Source organism: Hyperolius riggenbachi, chromosome 4 (assembly GCF_040937935.1).
Source record: "Hyperolius riggenbachi isolate aHypRig1 chromosome 4, aHypRig1.pri, whole genome shotgun sequence".
In the NCBI taxonomy this organism is placed as follows: domain Eukaryota; kingdom Metazoa; phylum Chordata; class Amphibia; order Anura; family Hyperoliidae; genus Hyperolius; species Hyperolius riggenbachi.
The window spans coordinates 166,600,686-166,623,231 of NC_090649.1; the positions used below are offsets into that span (position 1 = coordinate 166,600,686).

The following is a 22,546-nucleotide window of genomic DNA, read 5'->3' on the forward strand; positions in this document are numbered from 1 at the left end:
ATATTCATGAACAGTCAATTGTTTTGTCACTAGCTATTCTCCTGAAATTAATTTTAACTAGCGCGCCACAGATATAATCTCCAGCATATGAAATGCCAGTAAAAGTATATAGTCCTTTCTAATGTGGTCTCATAATTGATAGCTTGCAAATCACTTGTACCGTTTCCTGGAAAATTATATGCTTTACCTTCTATACAACAAGGAGCTTTTTTTCCCCCTGTACTAATGGAAGAATATTAATAGTTCTGTAATATCAATTGTAATTACAGATCAGGAAACACTGAATGGGTCACATTAGGGGCCACAGACGCTTACATCAGAGCCCCAGCTATATATTGTGATTATACTTATTTATACGAAGCCGATAAAGGGACACCAATTTCGCATCTGAGCACAAATGGCCTTTGTTCATCTTCTGGTATTTAATACCGTTCACTCCAATGTGCGTTTCTGCAAAGGCGAAAGTCTCATCGGAAGGTCACCTATTTTCTTATCTCCTCGCAGGTAAATGATGTTTGTGTGGGTTGAATATTATTTGAAGGCTGAGAAGCATCTCTGGAAAATAAATGAAAAGCTGTGTGGAAAAAAAATCTATCAATGCAATACAAGATGCTAAATATTTAAAATGTCATGACAGGGCGATTATTTAAAATAAGTGCTCCTTCATCTCTTGCGACAAATCTCTACCTGCATGTGGGGAGCCAATTGAGCTACATGACAGATTTGTATATCTAGAGCTGACTCATTGTTTGAATAAATTGATTTACCAACCATAATATATATTTCAGCTGTTCAGCTGTCTGATTCTACAAGGGTTTGCTTTAATTGCTGTCATTGTATATGTACATCATATACCTCACTAATGGCCAGCTGTATATATTAGAAGGGTCTTCACACTGCAGTGCTCAGTGCATCAAACTGTCATTTCCACTGCTATGGACTGCTTCTCTCTTTCCACTCTTTGGTGTTGCTTAAACCAGCAGGAACCAAAATGTCTAAAGTACAAAGGACATAAGTGTTTAATAATCTATTACTTTCCTTCACTGCAAGTTTCATGTCTGTAGAAAAACAAATTGAGACTTTCAATTTAAAGGACCTCTGTCGCGAAAATCTTCAAATTTAAAATACACGTAAACATTTACAAATAAGAAGTACCTTTCTTCCAGAGTAAAATGAGCCATAAATTACTTTTCTCCTATGTTGCTGTCATTTACAGTAAGTAGTAGAAATCTGACATTACTGACAGATTTTGGACTAGCCCATCTTCTCATGGGGAGTTCTTAGGGTTTTCTTTATTTTTAAAAGCACTTAGTGAATGGCAGTTACTCCGACCAACTGCCCAAAAAGCGTGCAGTGAGCAGGGAGTCTGGCCAGCATCTTTGCATAAATGTTTTTTAGGGAATGTCCTCATAAAGCATAAAGGCCATGCTGAGAATCCCCCATGAAGTGATGGACTAGCCCAAAACCTGGCGGTAATGTCAGATTTCTACTACCTACTGTAAATGACAACATAGGAGAAAAGTAATGTATGGCACATTTTACTCAGGAACAAATGTACTTCTTACTTGTAGATGTTTTAAATTTTAAGATTTTCGCTACAGTTCCTCTTTAAATATAATATATATATATATATATATATATATATATATATATATATATATATATCTATATATATCTATATCTATATCTATCTATCTATCTATCTATCTATCTATCTATCTATCTATATATATATATATATATATATATTATGCTTAAAGCAGACCTGAACTTAGAACTTCCTCTCTGCTTTAAAAGATATGTAACAGCATAATAACCTTCAAAGAAAAACATTTCTTTGTTATAGCAAATACGCTGCAAAATTTATTGCAGGATTTGTATCTACTTCCTGCTTTCATGGAAGCAGGCATTAACATCCTGTGATTTAAAATTAGCCTATCTGCCATGGCAGTCAGCTGACACAGCTGGATCAAATTACAATTTGTGATTAGACACCGATGAGGGGGAATTAGGGAGGAATTAGACAGGTTAAACTCTCTAAATACATACAAGGAACATTTCTCGATGTTTTCCTTCTGTCCTGTGCGAGCGTTCGGGTCAATAATAACTGATTATAGTCACTTGGTAGCTTGCAAGTCTATATTATGAATTTACTGAGGGATGTGGAGGCTAACATATTTATTCAGTTTTAAACAATGCTAGTTGCCTGGCAGTCCTACTGATCCTCTGCCTCTAATACCTTTAGCCATAGACATTGAAGAAGCATGCAGATCAGATGTTTCTGACACAAATCTGACAAAATCAGCTGCATAGTTGCTTCAGGTGTGTGATTGAAACATCACTGCAGACAAAGAGCTCAGCAGGACTGCCAGGCAACTGATGTTTAAAAGGAAATAAATATGGCAGCCTCCATGTACCTCTCAGTTTAGGTGTGCTTTAAACAACTTCAGTTTGTTACTGGTATACTGTAATTACTTATATACCTGCTCAGACCACAGTTAAAGTTTAATGTGAAGCATGCTATACTTAATATACAGGTTCTTTTTGTCACAAGCAAGCCTTTGATTTTATAAAAACCTGAAACTAGAAGAGCTTTATTCCGTTTATGGGGATCAAAGCATTTAAAATCACCCATACAAGAATTTCTTTTCATGTCTTATTGAGTATCAAAATTCATGTTTTAGACCGACTTTAAGCTGCAGAAAACGTACTGAATTGTTTCTAACTGTAGCTGTTGAATTTTCTTTCCAGATTGTTTGTGTTTTTATTTTATTTCTTACTGTATTTTTATCAACATTTCTGAAAATACACTGACAGATTACCCTTGGGTAATAAGTGAAACATCTGCAAAGGAAAACAATTTCACAGCAATCCTTGCAGCTACTCTGAGGCCCAGCATTTTAAGGTGTTTACATATAAATCTGACTGATAATGTGTCATGTGGCTGTAATTGCATCAGCTAGGCAGGTTTGGCTTAAAGAGACCCTGTAGTGGATCTAAGTGTAGAAACCTATTACTATATCCTAAAAGAGGTGTCTACTAAGGGCTTACTTCCGCTACAAAAAAAATGATCTTGCAATGCTTCAGCAATTCTTCAGAAATCATGCTAGGCCCTAGGCCCATGCTTTTCCTGTTTTTAGGATCTTGTAAAAATGTCCCCTTCTTAATCTAGCTAAGAGCTAGTCCACACTAGGTCCCGAAACGTATCCGTGGCTGCGTTTTTCAAACCGGATGAAAAACGGAGTCCCGGATACTAATGTTGATAATAGCAGCCAGCCTCACCCAAGTAAAAAACGGATCCGTCTGCGTTTGCGGGGATCCGTTTTCAAAACCTGAACGGAAGGTCCGGATCTGCTGCATTTTCACGCAACGGATCAGGACCACGGATACACGCAGGGGTAGTGAAAGCAATGAGAAAACGCATCTCCAGCTCCACAGGCAAAAAACGGATGTTAAAACGGATAGCCTGAGCTTTATGATTGGCCCCAAAAAATCCTCCCACTCCTTCCTAATGATGGAGACGTTTTCTGTCAGGGAAAAACCTGAACGGAAACTGATGCAAAACTGATGCACTTTCATCAGTTTGCAGTACGGTGGGTACTTCCCCTGATCCGGACTGCAGTGTCCGTCCTGCAACTGTGTCTAGTGTGGACCAGCTCTAACTGAAAACTGTTTTGAATTTTGACCAATGCATGGTAAGACCTACAGCTCTGCCCGGCCTCTTTGCTAACTCCTTCCTTAGCCCCATCCCTTCTAATGAGTCGTACTGTCTGCTCTCCTGTGTACAGTCACAGAACCACCCTAGTGCTGTCTAACCCTAACTACCCCCCCCCCCCCCCGTGATCCCTAACCCTTAACCCCCCCTCCTAGGTAAAGCTGCAATACTGCTGATTGCTGTTAATTGGGTGCCTTCCTTGTTGCAAAGTAAAAGCCGCAATTTGTGGCAAAAAGAGTCAATTTTGACGCCAGCAGGTGCCTGATAGGGACAGCCACCATGCGACCCAAAATTGCCTTTTCTGCCACTAATCGTGCCTTTTAACATCGACGCCTATGGGGCACCCTTTCTTCCGTAAGGGTTACTGCGCCCTTTTTCCTGTTAAAGAGCTACAGTCCTGGCATGCTATGGTCAAAATTCAACACAGTTTTCAGCTAGCTAGACTGTACAGGTTAAGAAATAGCAAAAGTACTTTTAGTACTTCTTTTTCAGGATACAGTACTGGGTTCATATATACCTGGATCAATTACTAGGTGTCAAAGGAATATTTAAGTTAATTTTTTTTAAACTTACCTGGGGTTTCTTGCAGCCCCTGGAGTCCTCCTGTGCCCACAACATCTTCCTGGTTCCATCTGGTAAGCGGCGGCAACCCCCGCAAAGCCCATCAGCCCAAGTCAGTGGCTAGTACTGCTCATGCGTGGACCCGAGCCGCGAGCAACCTGTTTGTGCGCCCTCCGCTGGGAGCACTCTGCGCATGTGCAGTAGTGATTTTTGCATACTGTGCATGCCCAGAATACTTACAGCAGTGGGAGCACGATCTGGGTCCTGGGCATGCCCAGTAGCCGGCGACTGACAGCGGCGGACTGGCTTTGCAGGGGTTGCCCCTGTTTACCTGAGTGAACCAGGAAGACATCGTAGGCACAGGAGGACTCCAGGGGGTTGCAATAAGCCCTGGATAGATAAAAAATCAAATTGAATCGAAGTAGAACAGAACTGGTCATGATCGGTTAATGCGGATTACATTTTATTTGGTGAGGTGCATCAAACAAATGCAACAAAAGGGGGAAAAGGACAGCTTGACAGCCATTTCACGGGGAAACCCTGCTTCGTCAGAAGCCAAAAGGTCCTCTGACAAAGCGGGGGTTCCCTGTGAAACGGCTGTCAGGCCATTCCTTTTTCTCCTTTTGTTGTTGCTATACTGCTGTGAGCATGGTGGACCTGGTGAATGCGGAGTGAGTCTGTCAGTCTGCATTGGGTGCCAGTCATATCTGTCTATCTCCTGCTGTAAGTTAAAATATTTTTTTTTTCATTTAAAAATTCCTTCAAGTTACAGTAGGTGTACTGAAAGTACATATAACTCATATACAGCTATCAGAATTCTTTGACACAGTTTGCATTCTGCAGTTCTATAAACAGCATAAACCCGGGGACACACATCAGTTGGTTGTAAGAAGAACTTCCTACAACCATCATACTATCTCTATATATAATTGGCAAATGGCAAGTGTCTCTGCGTCCATTTTTGTCCCTGTGTCAGTGCTTTTTAGCACTGCGCATGTACAAGACGCAGAGACACTGCCGACGGTGCCGAGAGCCGGAGGACGGGACCAGAAGGGGCAGGGGTGTGTGCGGTGGCATGCACACGCATGTGCGTGGCGAAGTAATGACAGACCTAGCCCATTTTTAAACGGGCTTAGGTGACTAGTAGGAAGGGAACATATAAACATTCATAAGGAACAGCCGCATTCAGCACCATTTCAGCACTGGACAGCGGGACTGCTTGGAATTAGGAAGTATCAGAGCTAGATGACATGCAGCCCATTCTGCTGTCTGGTGCTGAAATGGTGCTTGATGTGGCTGTTCTAAATGTGGATGGTCCCGAATCCGAGTACCAACACTAAATGGGAGACATTGGTTGGAGTCCTCATGCTGTGGCAAAATACAATGGTGATTGGCTGGGCAGTTCCAGTTTGACATATCATTAATCCCTGGAGCAAATTCAGCCCCAGAGGTGATAGCACAGAGATTTCTGCACAAAAATGATGGGTGAATATAGCCATTTACACTACTCATTTTCTGCAGACATTAAAACATTTGCCAAAGTACAAGTATGTATACATTGTCTCTGTATGTGATTTAAAACTTCTTATTGTACGGTTCGGATACAGTTCTGTATAATGCCTTAATAAGAAAAGTAACGTTTTGAAAGCATGCAATAAACCATGTACAGTTAGTCAATAGTTATTAAAGAGACTCTGAAGTCTCTTTTTTACCTTATTTTGTCATAAAATTCTTAGGCGTTAACGTCCAAGTGGAATCGCTGCATCCCTGGGGCAGATGAGTGATTTATTAGTGAGAAATAGCCTTGCAAAGCTCCCGGGATCGCAGGGCTTTACTTCGTTGAAGAGGCAGAGCTTTGCTCAGTAGCTCTGCCTCCTCCGCAGTCAATCTCTGCCAACCGCCGCCTCTCCCCGCCGAGATTGATTGCGGAGGAGGCAGAGCTACAGTGCAAAGCTCTGCCTCCCCAGCACAATCTGCAACCTGCAAAGTCGGGGAACTTTGCAGGTCTATTTCTCACAAATAAATCACTCATCTGCCACAGGGATGCAGCGATTCCACTTGGACATTAATGCTGAAGAGGATTTTATGACAAAATAAGGTAAAAAAAGAGACTCCAGAGTCTCTTTAAAGGGGCACTACAGTGAAAAACTGTAAAATTTTAAATATGTGCAAACATATTCTCCTATATTTTCTCCTATAATTCTGTCACTTACAGTAGGCAGTAGAAATCTGACAGAAGTGACAGGTTTTGGACTAGTCCATCTCTTCATAGGGGATTCTCAGCAAGGCTTTTATTCTTTATAAAGATATTCCCTAAAAAGGATGTAAACAATAATGCTGGCCAGATTCCCTGCTCCCTACACAGTTTTTTTGGCAGTTGGACAGAGCAACTGCCATTCACTAAGTGCTTTTGAAAATAAATATATCCCTGAGAATCCCCTATAAAGAGATGGACTAATCCAAAAAATGCAATGCAGTAAATTATACAGGATACCCATTTTTACGCAACTGTCTAGCTTTCAGCATCATAAACACCTCCTATAGCTATACATTGCTGTATACTGGTAGCCCTCCCCTCCCACTAAGGCTTATCCTAGATTGTTAATCATGTGTGATCCTTTCCCCCCAGAGTATTCCGGGAGACCAGCTATGTTTTTGTACTAGCTTTACAACTCTCAGTAAATGAACATTCCACCCAGATCACCTGCCAATACTAAAGATGTTGCCACCTGTGTTACATTTCAGAATGTAAATCAGGGAGAGGAAGGATTTTACAATGGGCAAACACTGACTAAATCATTTATAAATGAATATTGTAAAAAAAATAAGCAATTTTATGAAATTATGTTATTTTGGCTACAGATTCTCTTTAATGTTATTAACATATTCTCTGCAGTGTTTTGAATTTATGTAATAATAAATTATGTGTTCAGGGATAAAGTCTATTGGTTTAGTGTAATAAAAATGCTTTTACTTTTTTCTTTGTTTCTACAGGTATGCTCTTGGTATTATTTATAGAGTTACTACTATGGAGTTTATGGAGTACTAAAACCACGGCAATATTTAGCCTGACAGCTAGCCCACCGGTCACAGTGGAGTCACTCAATGTTACCGAGACTGAAGATCCAAAACAAGCATTTACTGTTCCTTTTGATCTAGACCTTGAGACATCTGAAACTGATCCAGTCACAGATGGTGGGACTGAGTTCAGTTCCCAGACTGCTATAACATCAACAGTAACCCCTGCTTTAGACAATGTGACAGGTGGAGTGAAAAATAATATTAAACTACAAGAACTATCTACTGCAAGTACTGATCCCTGGCAACCAATTAGTTTGGGTGCATTCAATGTGAAGATCACTGAAAGCCCTCTCCCTGCAGTAGATAGTGCTCCCAAAGACACTGGAAACAATATCACCTTAATCCCATTACCAGATACTAACAAAGCCTATCCATTTGATGAACAACCAGGATCTTTCTTGGAAACGCCAATGGAAAACCATACAGAAGAAAAACAGTGCTTCTGTAATATTCCCGGACCCGCAGGAGAAAAGGGAGACAATGGTGACAAAGGGGATCCAGGTAATTGTACCTGTTAATGGCATCATGTCTCATGCCTCATTAGTTTGTGAGAGATAAGACAAACAGCATGTCACAAGACACCCAATCACATGAGAATTTCAGTTGGAGACGATATGGAAATCTTATCTAGACGATGTTTAAAACATGTGCACGGGAGTTACCCATGGACGGAAACTGCTTGAAAAAAAATTGGTGTAGTGTATGACCACACAGAAGTCACGATAAAAACAATGGAGTGATTATGTGATAGCCGTTTATAAATTCAGGTCTACCATCTAGTCAGTTCCAAGTTGGATGTGTAAAGCTTTGAAATAGTGATTTGGTAAACAATGACTAAATACAAAACTAAAAAAGGTTTAACCCTTTGACTGCCATGATAGTTCTCAGCAATAATGTACTCTACACTGATAGTCATTGGCAAGATTCCATTTCTGAAGGATTAAACAAGCTTATGGTGGCATTAGCTGCCACAAGCTTAACTAGAATAGAGTGCATATTTCACTTTGTATGCTCTCCAGCTGCCTGACTATCCCCTTAACTACTATAGAGTCCCCCCTACCAGAACATGTAATTGCACAGCTACTGCTGCCCAACTCCCTCCTTACTCCCCCCCCCTCCCCCACTGGCTTGGATGGAAAGATCAGGTGGTGATGAGATGAGTGAGGATGTACTGTCATGCTTGCTCATCGTCATAATGTACAGCCCTGTAACAAGATAGTGATCATCTCGGGGTGTTGTGTGCAGTTTCTTTAAGTGCAGGAGCTCTTTGCTCCTGATCTTCATCACTGAGAAAAGAGACACAAGGGCTGGAATCTCTAAAGAGTACCTTTCACATGATATACTGTCTGATAGGGGATATATCGGGCTTTAGTGGCAGAAAAGTAAAGAACATATAATGTAAAAAATAAAGTCCCACCAGTGCCCCCCCTCCTCACCCGTGCAGTCCAGCCTGCTTGATTAGATAAAGAATGCAACATACAGATGGAGAAGCATAGTAGCAGGAAACGACTATAAATGGCCTCCTGACTATGTACTCTGAAAGTGGTTCCTTTGGTATCAGCTAAGTAAGTAGCTAATAAAGCCAAGTTCTGCCTACAGAGAACCAGGAAATGATTTATGAATGGAATGTGGCCACCTTAAGGGCTGGGGCTCTTTAGCATTTGAATTTCTGGATTGGAAAGTACCGTGATTTTAAGCACGATTCCTGGAGTGATCGCGATTTGTCCCTAATTGCCTTGAATGCAATCCCTGCAGGATCATTTGCAAAAATGCTGCATGTGCTGTCGCAATGCTGCTCTTGAACCAACCCCATAGGATTCCACTATTGCAGTGCTTTTCTGATTAGAAAGCACTGCTAAACCACAGCTTGGGGGCCCCACCCCTAAGGCAGGGCTCACACTTTCCTTCTTTCCATGTGATGCAGAATGCACAGGAATGCACACCACTTATTTTTGGCATGACGGCTACTGTCGTACAATTCCATAGCCTGCAATAGGGGTTCGCGTGAACTGGCTATGGGACGCTGGCACGATTGACAAGTGGCGCAACTGTTCAGTGGAGTCTTCAACAAGCCTGGGTCACTGATTGGTAGCCGGTGGCTGTTTGACAAGTGGTGCCCAGGGATGATTATGTTGGGCACGGCGATGCATAGCGATATGAAAGTTATTGTTAGACATGGCGGCAGAAAGTTTAGGGTTAGGTGTAGGAAAGTGAAAGCGGATCCGAGATGAAAAACTAACTATAACAAGTAACTTGTCTATATATCTTATGTACAGTTTAGGTGGTTTAAACAGCAAATCTGTCTGCATACAGCTTTAATAGAATATTATTATTTCTTCCTGTGATACAATGACAGCAGCCATGTTGTTTGTAAACATTACACACAGCCAAGCTTATCTGCACCATCAGCACTCAGACTGTGAAAAAAACCTAATCCCCCCTTTTCCCTCCTCCCCTCTGCCTCTGAAATCATTGGCTAGTAACACCTCACCCTCCTCCTGCCCAGACTGAGCTCCCATGAGCCCTTGCTACTTCCAAGGCTCTCTGAAAACTGTGGGCAAGACTTGTTTAGTTTATAGGGAATTAGAGTATTTAAACAAAAACAAAAAGTATTTGGCTTGAGGAATGCCCTATAAACAATAGGAAAGGAACACAATTATGCAATGAGTAAAAGTTCATCTCGGATCCACTTTAATGTTTGGTGTTACGGCAGGTAAGTTAGTGTTGTACATGTGGGTGGCTCACCTTGTGCTCAGTTATATGTTCAAGGATCTGGCACGAGCAGCTACTGGAGCCCTTGCTGATTCCTGTTGGGTATACGGAATGAAACAGGTAGATTGCAGGCTATACAGTGGTGCAGAGACAACAGGAAACTGAATGCAAAGAGGACACGTGAAATCCCTGCCTAAAGGTCAAGTATAAAAAGTTTTCTGTAGTTAACTTGCTATAAATGTTCTTCTCAATTAAAATAAGCATCCATCCATACAGAGAACAGAGCTCAGTTTCCAGGAGCCCTACTGTTACTGTAATAGGTTTTGTGAGAATTCCAGGAATGTTAAAATAGTGAGCCTCTTCATTGTGTTGTCCAGTTCATGCTAATGATGTCACTATGTGACCCTTGGCAGAATGAGGTGTGGACACATGAGACTCACCGGTGTCAAGGTCAAGGAACATTGGCAGCATTGAGTCTCATGTGAATAGGCTCCAGGCTGGCTTGTGATATAAAAATACCACCATGCTAAAAGATTGTAGCTTTAATATGGATAAAGGTATAGATACTGTAGCTGGTATCTGTAAAGCCTACCTAATGCTTAAAATTATTATTCATTTCATAACTATCTTGTAAGTGTACAGTGATTTTCTTTTTTTAGGTACATGCATGTGAAAAGTATCCGATATTTGCTTAAAAGCATCACCCAAGAGTTGCATTTAGGGAATGTCTTCAAATGTCCTCAGATACATTGGTGAAGCAATACTCTTAAAATAGAAAAAAATGCATCATCTGATTTAGACATAAACATGTTTACAAACTATATATTTGTACTTTTTTTAATGTTTTCGAAACGTGCAATATGTGATGTAGGTGATTTTAATTACGTTGAAAAATGTTTATTAGATAGAAAGTCTTGGTCAATCATTATTTTATTGTCGTAAGGGGGTGGCTAATCAGTGCTTTGTTTACCTCTAAATCCCCTTATGCTAGGTAAACACTATACAATTTTCTGGCAGATTTACCTGCCAGATCGATTATTTCCATCACGTCCGATCTGAATTTTCGGATTTTTTTAAATGTTTTTTTTTTATTTTTTTATTGTGTTTCTTTAAGCTCTATGAAAATCGATCAAAAAAAAAAAAAAGAAGATAAAAAAATTATTTAAAAAAACGATCGGAAAATATGAAAAATCAATCGAAATTCAGATTGGACATGATGTAAATAATCAATCTGGTGGGTAAATCTGCCAGAAAATTGTATGGTGTGTACCTAGCATTAGATATATTAAAGCAGACCTGAACTCAGAACTTCCTCTCTGCTCTCTGCCGCGGTGGCAGCCCCAGGACCGCCTAACGCCGATTGACGTCAAGTTCTGAGGCTCTGGTTTGCAGGAGATCGCGCGCAGGTTGCGTGCTCATCTCCTGCTCGGGGGGTGGAGCTCCGCCCCCTCTGCAGTCTCAGAGCAGCTATTGCCGCTCGGGAGACTGTTAGATGGCGTGATCGCCATCTATTTACATAGTACAGCGCTGCGATCAGCAGCAGTGCTGTACTGGGGATAGCCGTGTGACACGGCAGTCCACCTGCGGGACAAGAGAGCGATCGGCTCTCATAGGCAGAAGCCTATGACAGCCGATCGCATGATTGGCTGGATGCAGGGAGGGAGGGAGGGGAATAACAAAATAAAAAAAAGCATATTTTGTTTAAAAACGCACAGATAAATATTTATTTAAAAAAACAACAACTTCGGGGCGATCAGACCCCACCAACAGAGAGCTCTGTTGGTGGGGGAAGGGGGGGGGGGTAAAATCACTCGTGTGCTGAGCTGTAGCTTGGCCTTAAAGCTGCAATGGCCATTTCAGTTAAAATGTGCCTGGTCTTTAGGGGGGTTTACCACTGTGGTCCTCAAGTGGTTAAGATATGCAGCAAGATACTAACCTTTAAAGAGAAACACATTTCTTTGTTACAGCTGATACAAATCCTGCAATAACTCTGCAGTGTCTACTTTGTGCTTTCATGGAAGCAGACATATTGTTAACATCCTGTGTTTACTAATGAGCTGCTCTGCTGTGGCAGCCAGCTGACACAGCTGAGAATAAATTACATCTTGTGTAAGTCACAGATTAGGGGGAATACGTGAGGCTAAACTCTCTAAATACATACAGGATGCATTTCTCTATGCTTTCCTTCTGTCATGTGCAAGAGTTCAGGTCCAGTTTAAAGTCAACCTGTATCCAATTAAACAAACTTCTTTAAACATAATGTTTTTTTTTTGGTATTATAACACCCTGTTCAGTGTATTTTTATTTGCTCTAAAATTACCCTTTTTTATTTTTTTGTAGACTATATCTTGAGTAAAAAAATTTGAACCCACCTTTTTCTTTTTCAGTAAACTGCTACCATTAATTACACCTGAACTGAACGGGATATGAAGACTGCCATACTTACAGTATTTAAACAATACCAGTTGCCTTGCTGCCCTGCTGATCCTCCAATGCTTCTAGCCACCGACCCCAAACAATGCATATCAAATGTTTCTGACTGATGTCTGATTGGATTAGCTGCATGCTTGTTCATGATGCAGATCAGACTGTGGCCAAAGAGATCAGCAGGAATGCCAGGCAACTGGTATTGTTTTACAAGGAAAAAAAATGGTGGCCTCCATATTCCTCTCAGTTCAGGTATCCCTTAGTCAACTGTCACCATGCCTAGTCATTAGAGATGGCTCGAACCTCCGATTTTCGGTTCGCGAACCTCGAAAGCAAACTTCGCAAAAGTTCGGTTCGCGCAAACTTTCGTGAACCGCAATAGACTTCAATGGGGAGGCGAACTTTGAAAACTAGAAACGTTTATGCTGGCCACAAAAGTGATGGAAAAGATGTTTCAAGGGGTCTAACACCTGGAGGGGGGCATGGAGGAGTGGGATAGACGCCAAAAGTCCCGGGGAAAAATCAGGATATCATTTGACGCACAGCAGCGTTTTAAGGGCAGAAATCACATTGCATGCCAAATTGGGGGCCTAAAGTGCTTTAAAACATCTTACATGTGTATACATCAATCAGGAAGTGTAATTAGAGTACTGATTCACACTGACAGACCAAACTCACTGTATAACGCACCGCAAACAGCTGTCTGTGTAGTGACAGCCGTGCTGGACTGGTGCACACCATGGCGAGAGTGCAGTCAAGCCCATATGGTCGGGCTGAGGTAGCTGAATGACAGAACAACAGTGACTGAGTGTCCAGCTGATCGAATTTGGACTGTCCACAATGAAGCAATGACCCTATTATCTTGGGTGTGCCCCCCCCCCCCCGACACACTCATATAGCCGGCGGTCATTGCTTCATTGTGATAAGCAAGCCCCTTCACCGCGGAAAGGTAACGATCACGAAGGGGAATTGACACATGTACATGCCTTTTGTTTTGTTGCAGCTGCAGTGCAGCCAGAAAAATTAGGCAGGAATGTACACACACCAGAAAAAAATTGTTATCGGTTTTGTTAGCGGCCACTGCTAGCAGCACCTTAAAAATTCAGGAATCCGCCTGGACTCCTGGACCCTGTTGGTGGTGGTGGAGAAAGCAGTCTAGCGGCCTGCAGGCAGAGATGCTGTGTGGGGACCGACTTAGACTTGGGGCAGGCAGTCACACGGCATGCAGGCAGATATGCTGTGTGTGGGGACTGATTGACTTAGTCTTCAGGCAGGCCTGACCGTGCTTTGCAGACCACGTGGTCAGATGGACCCTTGACCCAACGCTGTGTGCCAGAGATGACACCACTTGCCTTGCAACATCACGGTACAGTTTGGATATCACCTTTTTTGAGAAATAATTGCGGCCTGTTATCTTCCACTGCGGTGTGTGGCTTCGCTTTTGTGTGTTACTTTTCCTCAGGTGGCCATCCCATTGCAGTTTGTGCTTTGTCATCATGAACCTTCGTAAGGAAGTTGTCCCTATGTGGGTCTTGGTCTTTCCACAGCTCAATTTTTGGTGGCAGAGAGTACAGATGGCATTGCTCTCATCTGAGGCAGACACACATAAAAATTTCCACAACGCTGAGCCCTGGGATGGTGGCACTTTGGTGGTGGTGGCCGACTGAGTGTTAAGTGGGGTGCCAGAACCAGAGCAGGAGGAGGAAGATATGTCACGCTTAGGTGCGGAAGCTGAGAACGATGAGGTGTTCTGTGTTAAGTAGTCAACTACGTCCTGACAATATTGGGGTTGATGGCACGTGCCTTCTTCTGAACACTGTACTTTGGTCGAGGGCCACACGAAATCACGACAGCGCGACCTCGAACAGACCTGCCGGGTGGCCTGCCTCTGCCTGTTTTGCCCATATTGGGGTGGGGATGCAGTGAAAGGTATGCACTGACTTGACTAATACAATGTGCAGTCACACAGGTGCAGTGAGCAGGTATGCAGTGACTAGTATTACAAATGTGCAGCTGTCACACACACAGGTACAGTGAACAGGTGCAGTGACTGGTATATAACACTGCGTGCAGCCACATAGGTAGGTGCACTGAACAGGTATGCAGGGATTGGTATTACCAATGTGCAACTTTCACACAAACAGGTACCGTGAACAGGTGCAGTGACTGGTATATAACAATGCGTGTGGTCCCGTAGGTAGGTGCACTGAACAGGTATGCAGGGATTGGTATTACAAATGTGCAGCTGTCACACACACAGGTACCGTGAACAGGTGCAGTGACTGGTATATAACACTGTGTGCGGTCACGTAGATAGGTGCACTGAACAGGTATGCAGGGATTGGTATTACAAATGTGCAGCTGTCACACACACAGGTACCATGAACAGGTAGTCACTGAATGTGCTGGGCCTGGCAGTGGCACCGTAAGAATTACCAAGGGGCCAATGGCCAGCTGTGACTGACTGACAGGGCTGTATATGCAACAAGTGTCTGTGGGACACACACACACACACACACACACACACACACACACACACACACATACACAATAGATCACAAGAACAACATTAGCTCTCAAAAGAGCTGTTGAGGGGTGCTTTTTAGCAATAAGTATCAGCAAGGAGCAAGCTAACAAGCCTAACAAGAGCCTAACTAAGCTTTCCCTATGTCTCTGCAGCAAGCTCTCACTTCTCTAATTACTGCAGCCACAAAGGTGAGTGAAATGGCTGACACTGCCTACCTTTTATAAGGGGGGGGGGGCTCCAGGAGGGAGTGTAGCCTGATTGGCTACTATGTGTCTGCTGACTGTGATGTAGAGGGTCAAAGTTGACCCTAATGATGTAGTATAGTGGGCGGGTCAAACTCGCATATAGTTCGCGGTTCACCATGAAAGCGAACCACCAAACCGTTCGGGCCATCTCTACTAGTCATATGATATCAGTGACAGAATTAGTGGGTAGTAATGTCCTACAGTATCTCATAGTTCATTAGTTCATCAGCGTGTGTCCCTCTTAGATGGCAGCCGGGGACTGGCCTATCCAGTCAGCAGCGGGCATGAGACCTCAGCGAGGAGTCCACGATGCAGAAAGGGAGGCGCGTTGTAGCTGAACGCAACCATTGGTCTCCTTGGAGGGAATTGACAGCGAAGGGAAAAGCATCAGCCTGTTTCAGTGCCGCTGGCGGCTGTAAGGAGTGCTAAGAAATCACGCAGTTGCTAGGCAATGTTTACCGTGACTAAATCAAAGGACTATGGGGGAACAGAAAGTGACTAAGAGTCGCTTTTTTAAGCCAATAGACGATGCGTTCCCCGGAGGAGACAGCCTTAGTTTCTTCCGGTCAAGAGATTATGATCTCCTCCTTATAGCTGCCAGCCGCAAGTGGCACTGAGACAGGCTGACTTTCTGCCAGTTTCAGAGTGTTCTTTTTGTTTGTTCTTAGCCTTGACCGTGAGTTGTCTTGATGTTGGTTGCTGCAGGTATGGGATGTGGTAAGCACCTACAATGCAGGTGAAACATGGTAAGGTTAACCAGCCACAACCTTTCAACATACAAGATTCACTTGCTGATACTGCTTACATGCCATTACCATGCCTCTTATGCCTTCCCTAGATGTCCTCACTGGCAGGTAGAAGCTGGTAAGTTAAACAGACTCACAGAGGAGAGTAATATAAGTGATGACTGCAGTGTAGGTGATGGTCTCTCTCTGGGAAGAAAGAGTCCTCTCAGGTGTTGAATATCTGGAGGTAGGCATGAGGCAGCTAAGGCACAAAGGAGGCAGAAAGGCAATAGTGATTGAGCGCCCACTGGTCTGGAAGCTTTCTCTGGTAGTGCTTCTATACTAAAGCAACAAAGCTCAATGGGGCTCCCAGTGACAAGAAATGAGGGAATATCTATCTATTGACAACATCAATAAACCCTTCTAATTACAGTATTTTCCACACCTTCAGAACTATGGTAAAATACACAACTCCTAAAAATAGTGCTTGAGGCAGGGAACACACTTGACTTTCAGTTTTCCGCGCGCGTTTTTCTGCATACTTTTTCTGCACACCAAGTGTGTTTCCATGCAGGAAAACGCGCGCGTTTTTTCACAGCAGCTGATGTAATTGATAGAGAAAACTGCCAAAATGTGCAGAGTCATCATGCAGAATGTCAGTTTTTTTTTCTGCGTGCGAACAACACAGTAAGGCCCCGTTCACACTTGCGTTTTGGCAAGTAAACGGACCGGATCCTGATCGGATCCTGACCTGATCCTGATCAGAACCGTACGGTTCTGATCTGGATCCGGTCCGTTTGTATCAGGCATGCATCAGGCTGGCTGCCATCCGGATCCGTGGGCAAAAAATAGCGAAATTTAAAAAAAAAAATGTTGGGGTCAGCAGAAGGTGCACCTGGTGCACCTGTAGAATCAGGTTCCTCCGCTGTAGGCCTCACCTCCACCTCCCGACATACTGCCAAACAGCTCCAGCACGTCTGTCACTGCTGCTCCACTCCAGACATGCTTGGCCCATGTGTCCCCATCCGAAATGGCCGCTTGGATATGCATAGGAAGTGGGGTAGAACGTCAGGTTTTTGTAGGCAGTGTGTTCTGTGCCTTCCGTTCCCCATTGGTTTCTGTGTTCCTGATGGTGCTGTCAGGCTCAGGTCCGGCACCGGTCCGGGTGCGTGGGCCGGAGAGCCGGACCCCAAAAATAGCGCATGTTGGAAAAGAGTCCGGAGTCCGGATCCGATCCGGCTCCGTACTGTACGGAACGGACACGTGTGAACGTCCGCATAGCCTTTACATTGCTATGCGGAACGTACGTTCCGTTTGTACAGTATGCGGTCCGGATCAGATCCGGAAAATCCGGATAGCGAACTCTAATTTGAACCGGGCCTAAGTGTGCACTAGCACATTGATTAACATGAGTTCTCAGTTTTTTCTGTGCAGAAAACGCATACGAAAACTGTCAAGTGTGTTCCCTGCCTGAATTGCTTTTGCAGACATTTCTAGGTGAAATATTAAATGTTGATGTTCATATTCCATTCTGATACTACCAGGACTTTTTAGTTGGACAGTACTGACTAAAGTTTGGGAAGCACTGCACTTATGCAATTACTTTTGTTTTCTCTTGTAACCAAATAGTTGTTTTCTCGAGTGTCTGTGTACTATTTACTGTGTATTCTTTTTCTAGGAGAACCTGGACCTCAGGGTTTAGTAGGTGCAAAGGGTGAACATGGATCCAAAGGAGTAGCAGGAAACAAAGGGGACAAAGGGGACATAGGCCCAGCTGGAATGAAGGGTGAACCAGGATTAAATGCCTATTTTGAAAAGGGTGACAAAGGGGATAAAGGAATTCCTGGTAATGATGGAACCAGAGGAATACAAGGTGATAAAGGTGAAGCAGGGGAGAAAGGTATGAAAGGAGAAATAGGACTCAAGGGAGACCCTGGGGAAAAAGGCTCCAAAGGAACAGATGGTATACCAGGAACCCCTGGAGAAGCTGGAATTATAGGACCTATGGGGCAAAGAGGCCCTGTTGGAACCAAAGGGGATCAAGGGCCGACTGGAGCTATGGGACCACAAGGATTACGTGGACCAGCTGGCATTCCAGGAAGGAAGGGAGAAAAAGGACAAAAAGGATCAAAAGCCGAACACGATAACATTGCATTTTCAGTCGCTGTCAAAGGAAGCAGGAATATGTTATTTCCTGGGCAGCCAATGAGATTTGATAGAGTTTTTGTGAATGAAAATAAAGCCTATGATGTACACACAGGTGTATTTCTGGCCACTATTGAAGGAGTCTACTTTTTTTCATACCACTTAAGCCCACCATATTCATCTCTAGTTATCGGCTTAGTTCACAATGGTAAAGTGTCAGCACAGACACGTAGCAGCCAGCCTGGCTGTAATTCTGGATCTCTTCTGCTTCACCTTCATGAAGATGATGAGGTTTGGCTGCAGGTCATCAGTGGTGTCCAGAATGAATTCATTTCTGACGAAACTGACTCTACCTTCACTGGTTTCATCCTGTACTCACTTGAAGATTAGTGCTTTCCTTCACCCGACAAACACATGTATCTGCACTTTTCAAATCTCAGTTATGCTATTAAAGTGGTCTGAAACTCCGACATAACATTCAATAAAAATGTGTTTTCCTACTTTATATTACTCATACAGTTATCATATTTGCTTTTGTGCATAAGTAATATTGTCTGTTTACAAATTACAAGTTTCCAAAGTGTAGTTTATCGTGCTTTTTATTATATATTAACATCTTTTAATGAGCTATTCTGAACTGTGTGTGTGTCTGAGTTCCTTTTAACTTGTTACACTGTGTTTACACACATTGTAACAACATTGGAATGTAAACAAAGATATTGTTATCTCCAGTTTGGATGCGGATTTGGAGCTGAATAGCAGGATAAAGTGCTTTGTTTAACCATTTCAGTGATGTTCTGATAAAAAAAAAATTCTGGGATAGTACGTAGCTTTCAAGCTGTGAGGAATCTTCTAGAATGAAGTAGAAATGCTGGCTTTCAGACAACTTTAAGGGAAATAATGTTGTCATTTTTGGATAATGCTTTTACCAGTGTATCTGTAAATAGATATACACATGATGATGTAATGAAGGAATGTAAATTATGCATAGCATATATCGGATGACTTGTAATTATTATTGATAGTAATTATGTTACATTGAGTGTATAATGAATTTTTCTTTCTAAATGGCATTGCTGCTTGGTTCAGCATTTTTATAAATACATTAAAGCTATTATTTTTATAAAATTATTTCATGAGACTTTTTGGGGTGTTCAAGATAAACACTAATTACTGTATCTATCTATCTATCTATCTATCTATCTATCTATCTATCTATCTATCTATCTATCTATCTACAGTGACACCCCATTATCCAGAACTCAGTAAACCTCTGTTACATTAAGGCTGCTTACACACCAAGACGTTACAGGCGCACGTTAGTGCGCCTGTAACGCTCCCCCAACGCACAGCAATGTAACACAAGTGGGCTGTTCACACAGCCCACGTTGCGTTACATGTAACGCTGCACGTTCTGTGCAAAGTGCAGCATGCTACGGCGTTGGAGCGGCTATAGCCGCGTTAGACTGTTTGCACATGCGCAGTGGGGGGTGGAGAGGAGGCGGGGAGAGCCAGCTACAGTAGCCGCGCACATGGCTACTTAATATTCACTGCACTGGCGGGCGCTGATTGGCCGGCGGGACCACGTGATGCGGAGTGTCTCGCTCCGCATCACGTGGTCCCGCTGGCCAATCAGCGCCACTCTGGGAGACATTATAGGACTCGAGCCGCCTAACGCGGCTCACTCTACCGTCGGCTCTTGCAGCACCATACGTTGTGTTAGGTGCACGTTATGCGACCTTAACGTGCCACCTAATGCAACGTCTTGGTGTGCAAGAAGCCTTAGTCTGTCCTTTATCTTAATTTGTTTTGAATTCCTGTATTTACAGATACAAATACAGAGTTTAGGGTAACAATATAGTGTGGGTATAGTACAGTTTTCTAGCTTGGCCTAGTTTTACCAATGACTCTCTAGCAACCAGAAACTGCACTTATCTGGCATCAGCCAATTCCCATTGGTGCCGGATAATGGGGGTTTTACTATATATCTATAAAATCCACGTCCACAGCATTACTTAGAGATCCCTTACTATGTTAATCATCTGTCAGCTAACTTATGAGCAGCATGGGGCTTTTATTTACTTCCACTTCCTGGTTGAATGCAGATTTACATATTTTTAACTCTTAATTGGTAGTGATAGTTGTGGCTCCAATACTGGTTGAATTTAATTTGCCACAATGAACGCTATGATGATGAAGAGGTTCCTTGGGCTTCCCAATAGCATGGACAATGCACTCACAGAGAACTGTAACAGAAACATTGTACTTAAAAGAGTCATCCCCTGACTACTTACCCGGGCTTCCTTCAGCCCCTGGCAGCAGCTATGTCCCTTGTTGTATCCCCGCTCTCAGCTGCTGGCTCCCGGTCTCCAGTGGTGCTCTACTGCACCTGCACTGTGGTCAATCACCTCCACATAGTCCGGGGTGTACTGCGCGGAGTGTACTACAGTGGTTCTGCGCCTGCGCAGTATGCTCTGGATCATGTGGAGGTCACTGACAGCTTACCGTCGGGTACCAGGAGCCAGCAGCAGAGAGCAGAGATGCTGCAACAGATATAGCGGACGCCAGGGGCTGGAGGAAGCCCCAGGTAAGTAGTACGGGCAGTAGCACTATATGATTGATGACTCCTTTAAACCTAGAATATCCTCCTTTTGTCTTCAAAACTGCATCAGTACTCTATGATAAGGCTTCCACAAGGTGCTGGAAACATTCTGTTGAGATACTGTCTATGCTAACACAATTGCATGCAGCTGCATATTTATGCTAAACACTAATTTTACCTTATCATAAATCCGAAGCAGGTTGTTTAGGTGTTCAGTGCTTAGCGTCTGAGCTGGGCATTGCTATAGCACCGATGCTATAGTGCACACTCCACACAAGGGTAATTCGGTGTTCTGGTGATTGCTGGACCCCCAATTTCTTCTCCCTCCAAGTTGCTATGACTCAGATGGGGAATAGTATTTAATGCTGCTGGGAATTTTAGCAGCAGCAGGGTGAGCTGTCATTCGTCTCACCCTGTGCCCAACCCGCCAGCGGCATACATATGCATACGCCATAAATCCTGACTAGTACAAGCTGTTGCCACAAGACTGGATACATTCATGGATTCATACTGTTGACATTAAATTCTGACTCTCTCCTCTGTATGTCTCAGCAGAAATCAGACCAGTGTAAGTTTTTCTAGTCTTCCGCGGTGCCGTTTTGGTAAGCCTGTGTGCGCTGCAACCTCCAATTTCTGTCCTTAATTCAACATAGCGGAACTCAATGTAGGTTGAAATGTTGCCTATCTGAATATGCCTTTCTTATCATCACAGTTGTAAAAAGTATTTGTCTGAGTTACTGAAGCCTTTTTGTCTAACTGAAACCAATGTGGCAATTTTACCGGGACTTCTCACATCATTGAGGTATTTTCATATGCAGACCAACTGTTTAACGGATGTTATACATGTTTACATCATTCTGAGGAACCTCTGGAGATTGCTGTGCATGAGAATCATGGGACATCAACACTTACAGAACTACCTCTGGCATCAATTATGCAAAAACAATAAGTCTGGTGCTAAGTGGGTTACAAAAAGGAAATAAGTGATGGCAAGTTAGAAAAAGGTGGCCACACTGATCTCTATTTAAAGAGTGTGGAGCAACCAACAAGCAAATATCCATACAAAAAGTATGCAGTACATACAGCAATAGTATTGAATGTAATTGCTTCCATTACTAATTGTGCCGTGGTCAAAATCAATGAGAGGTCACACTATTTTCCATTCCAGTTTTCTAACCTTTGACTTCAGAATGTTTGAGCTCATCTTACAAAACGGGCATTGTCACAGTCTTCCAGCTACTGCCAGAGTTGCAAAGTTACTGGCTATAGCTCAGTGGCGTAACTATGGATCTATGGGCCCCGGGGCAAGTTTTACATTGGCCCCCCCAAACACTACACATAACAATTGTTATGGCGCACCAAAACCTGCCAAGGGCTGCCACAGTGTCAGAGATGCAAGAAGGGGATGGGAGGCAGTTTGTTAATGATTACTACTATTTAAAACATCAGTAGAAGTGATTAGTATCAGCACAGGACCAATAAAGAGCTAATACTGAGGTTGAGGAAGGGCCCCTCAGTGCCCCTCTGGCCCAAGGGCCTCGGTGCGGTTGCAACCTCTGCACCCCCTATTGCTATGCCCCTCCAATAGTTTGAGCACGCCAGATATCCTATGATCACTGAAGGTCTGTGACAAATGAAATGACACATCACTGCAAACTTTAGCAGCCTTTGTACCATTAAACCGATTAATATACATCCGAATGATTCACATCTTTGATTATAAGATTCTCGTTGGTTAGTTTTCATGCTGCCACTGCTATGATGAACAGCGGACTGAGCAGATTGTAGGAAATTTGCTCCTCACTA

General features: G+C 43.1%; 1 protein-coding gene and 1 long non-coding RNA gene across 2 annotated transcripts in view; one reads left to right on the top strand and one right to left on the bottom strand.

Moving 5' to 3' along the window:
* Nucleotides 1–333: 333 nt before the first annotated feature.
* Nucleotides 334–6,651, bottom strand: LOC137570583 (uncharacterized). Its single transcript, XR_011031090.1, has 3 exons — nt 6,490–6,651; nt 856–995; nt 334–555 (listed from the first exon to the last, which is right to left on the bottom strand). It is a non-coding gene; the product is annotated as an uncharacterized lncRNA (long non-coding RNA).
* A 1,033-nt stretch (nt 6,652–7,684) lies between these two features.
* The window catches only part of OTOL1 (otolin 1), a 101,633-nt gene continuing 86,771 nt past the window's right edge, over nt 7,685–22,546 (top strand). Inside the window, exons 1-3 of the mRNA XM_068233311.1 lie at nt 7,685–7,858; nt 17,672–18,527; nt 21,453–21,542. Of these exons, the coding sequence (XP_068089412.1) occupies nt 7,768–7,858; nt 17,672–18,527; nt 21,453–21,542 (1,037 nt within the window). The 5' untranslated portion in view covers nt 7,685–7,767. The remainder of the gene's footprint in view (nt 7,859–17,671; nt 18,528–21,452; nt 21,543–22,546) is intronic.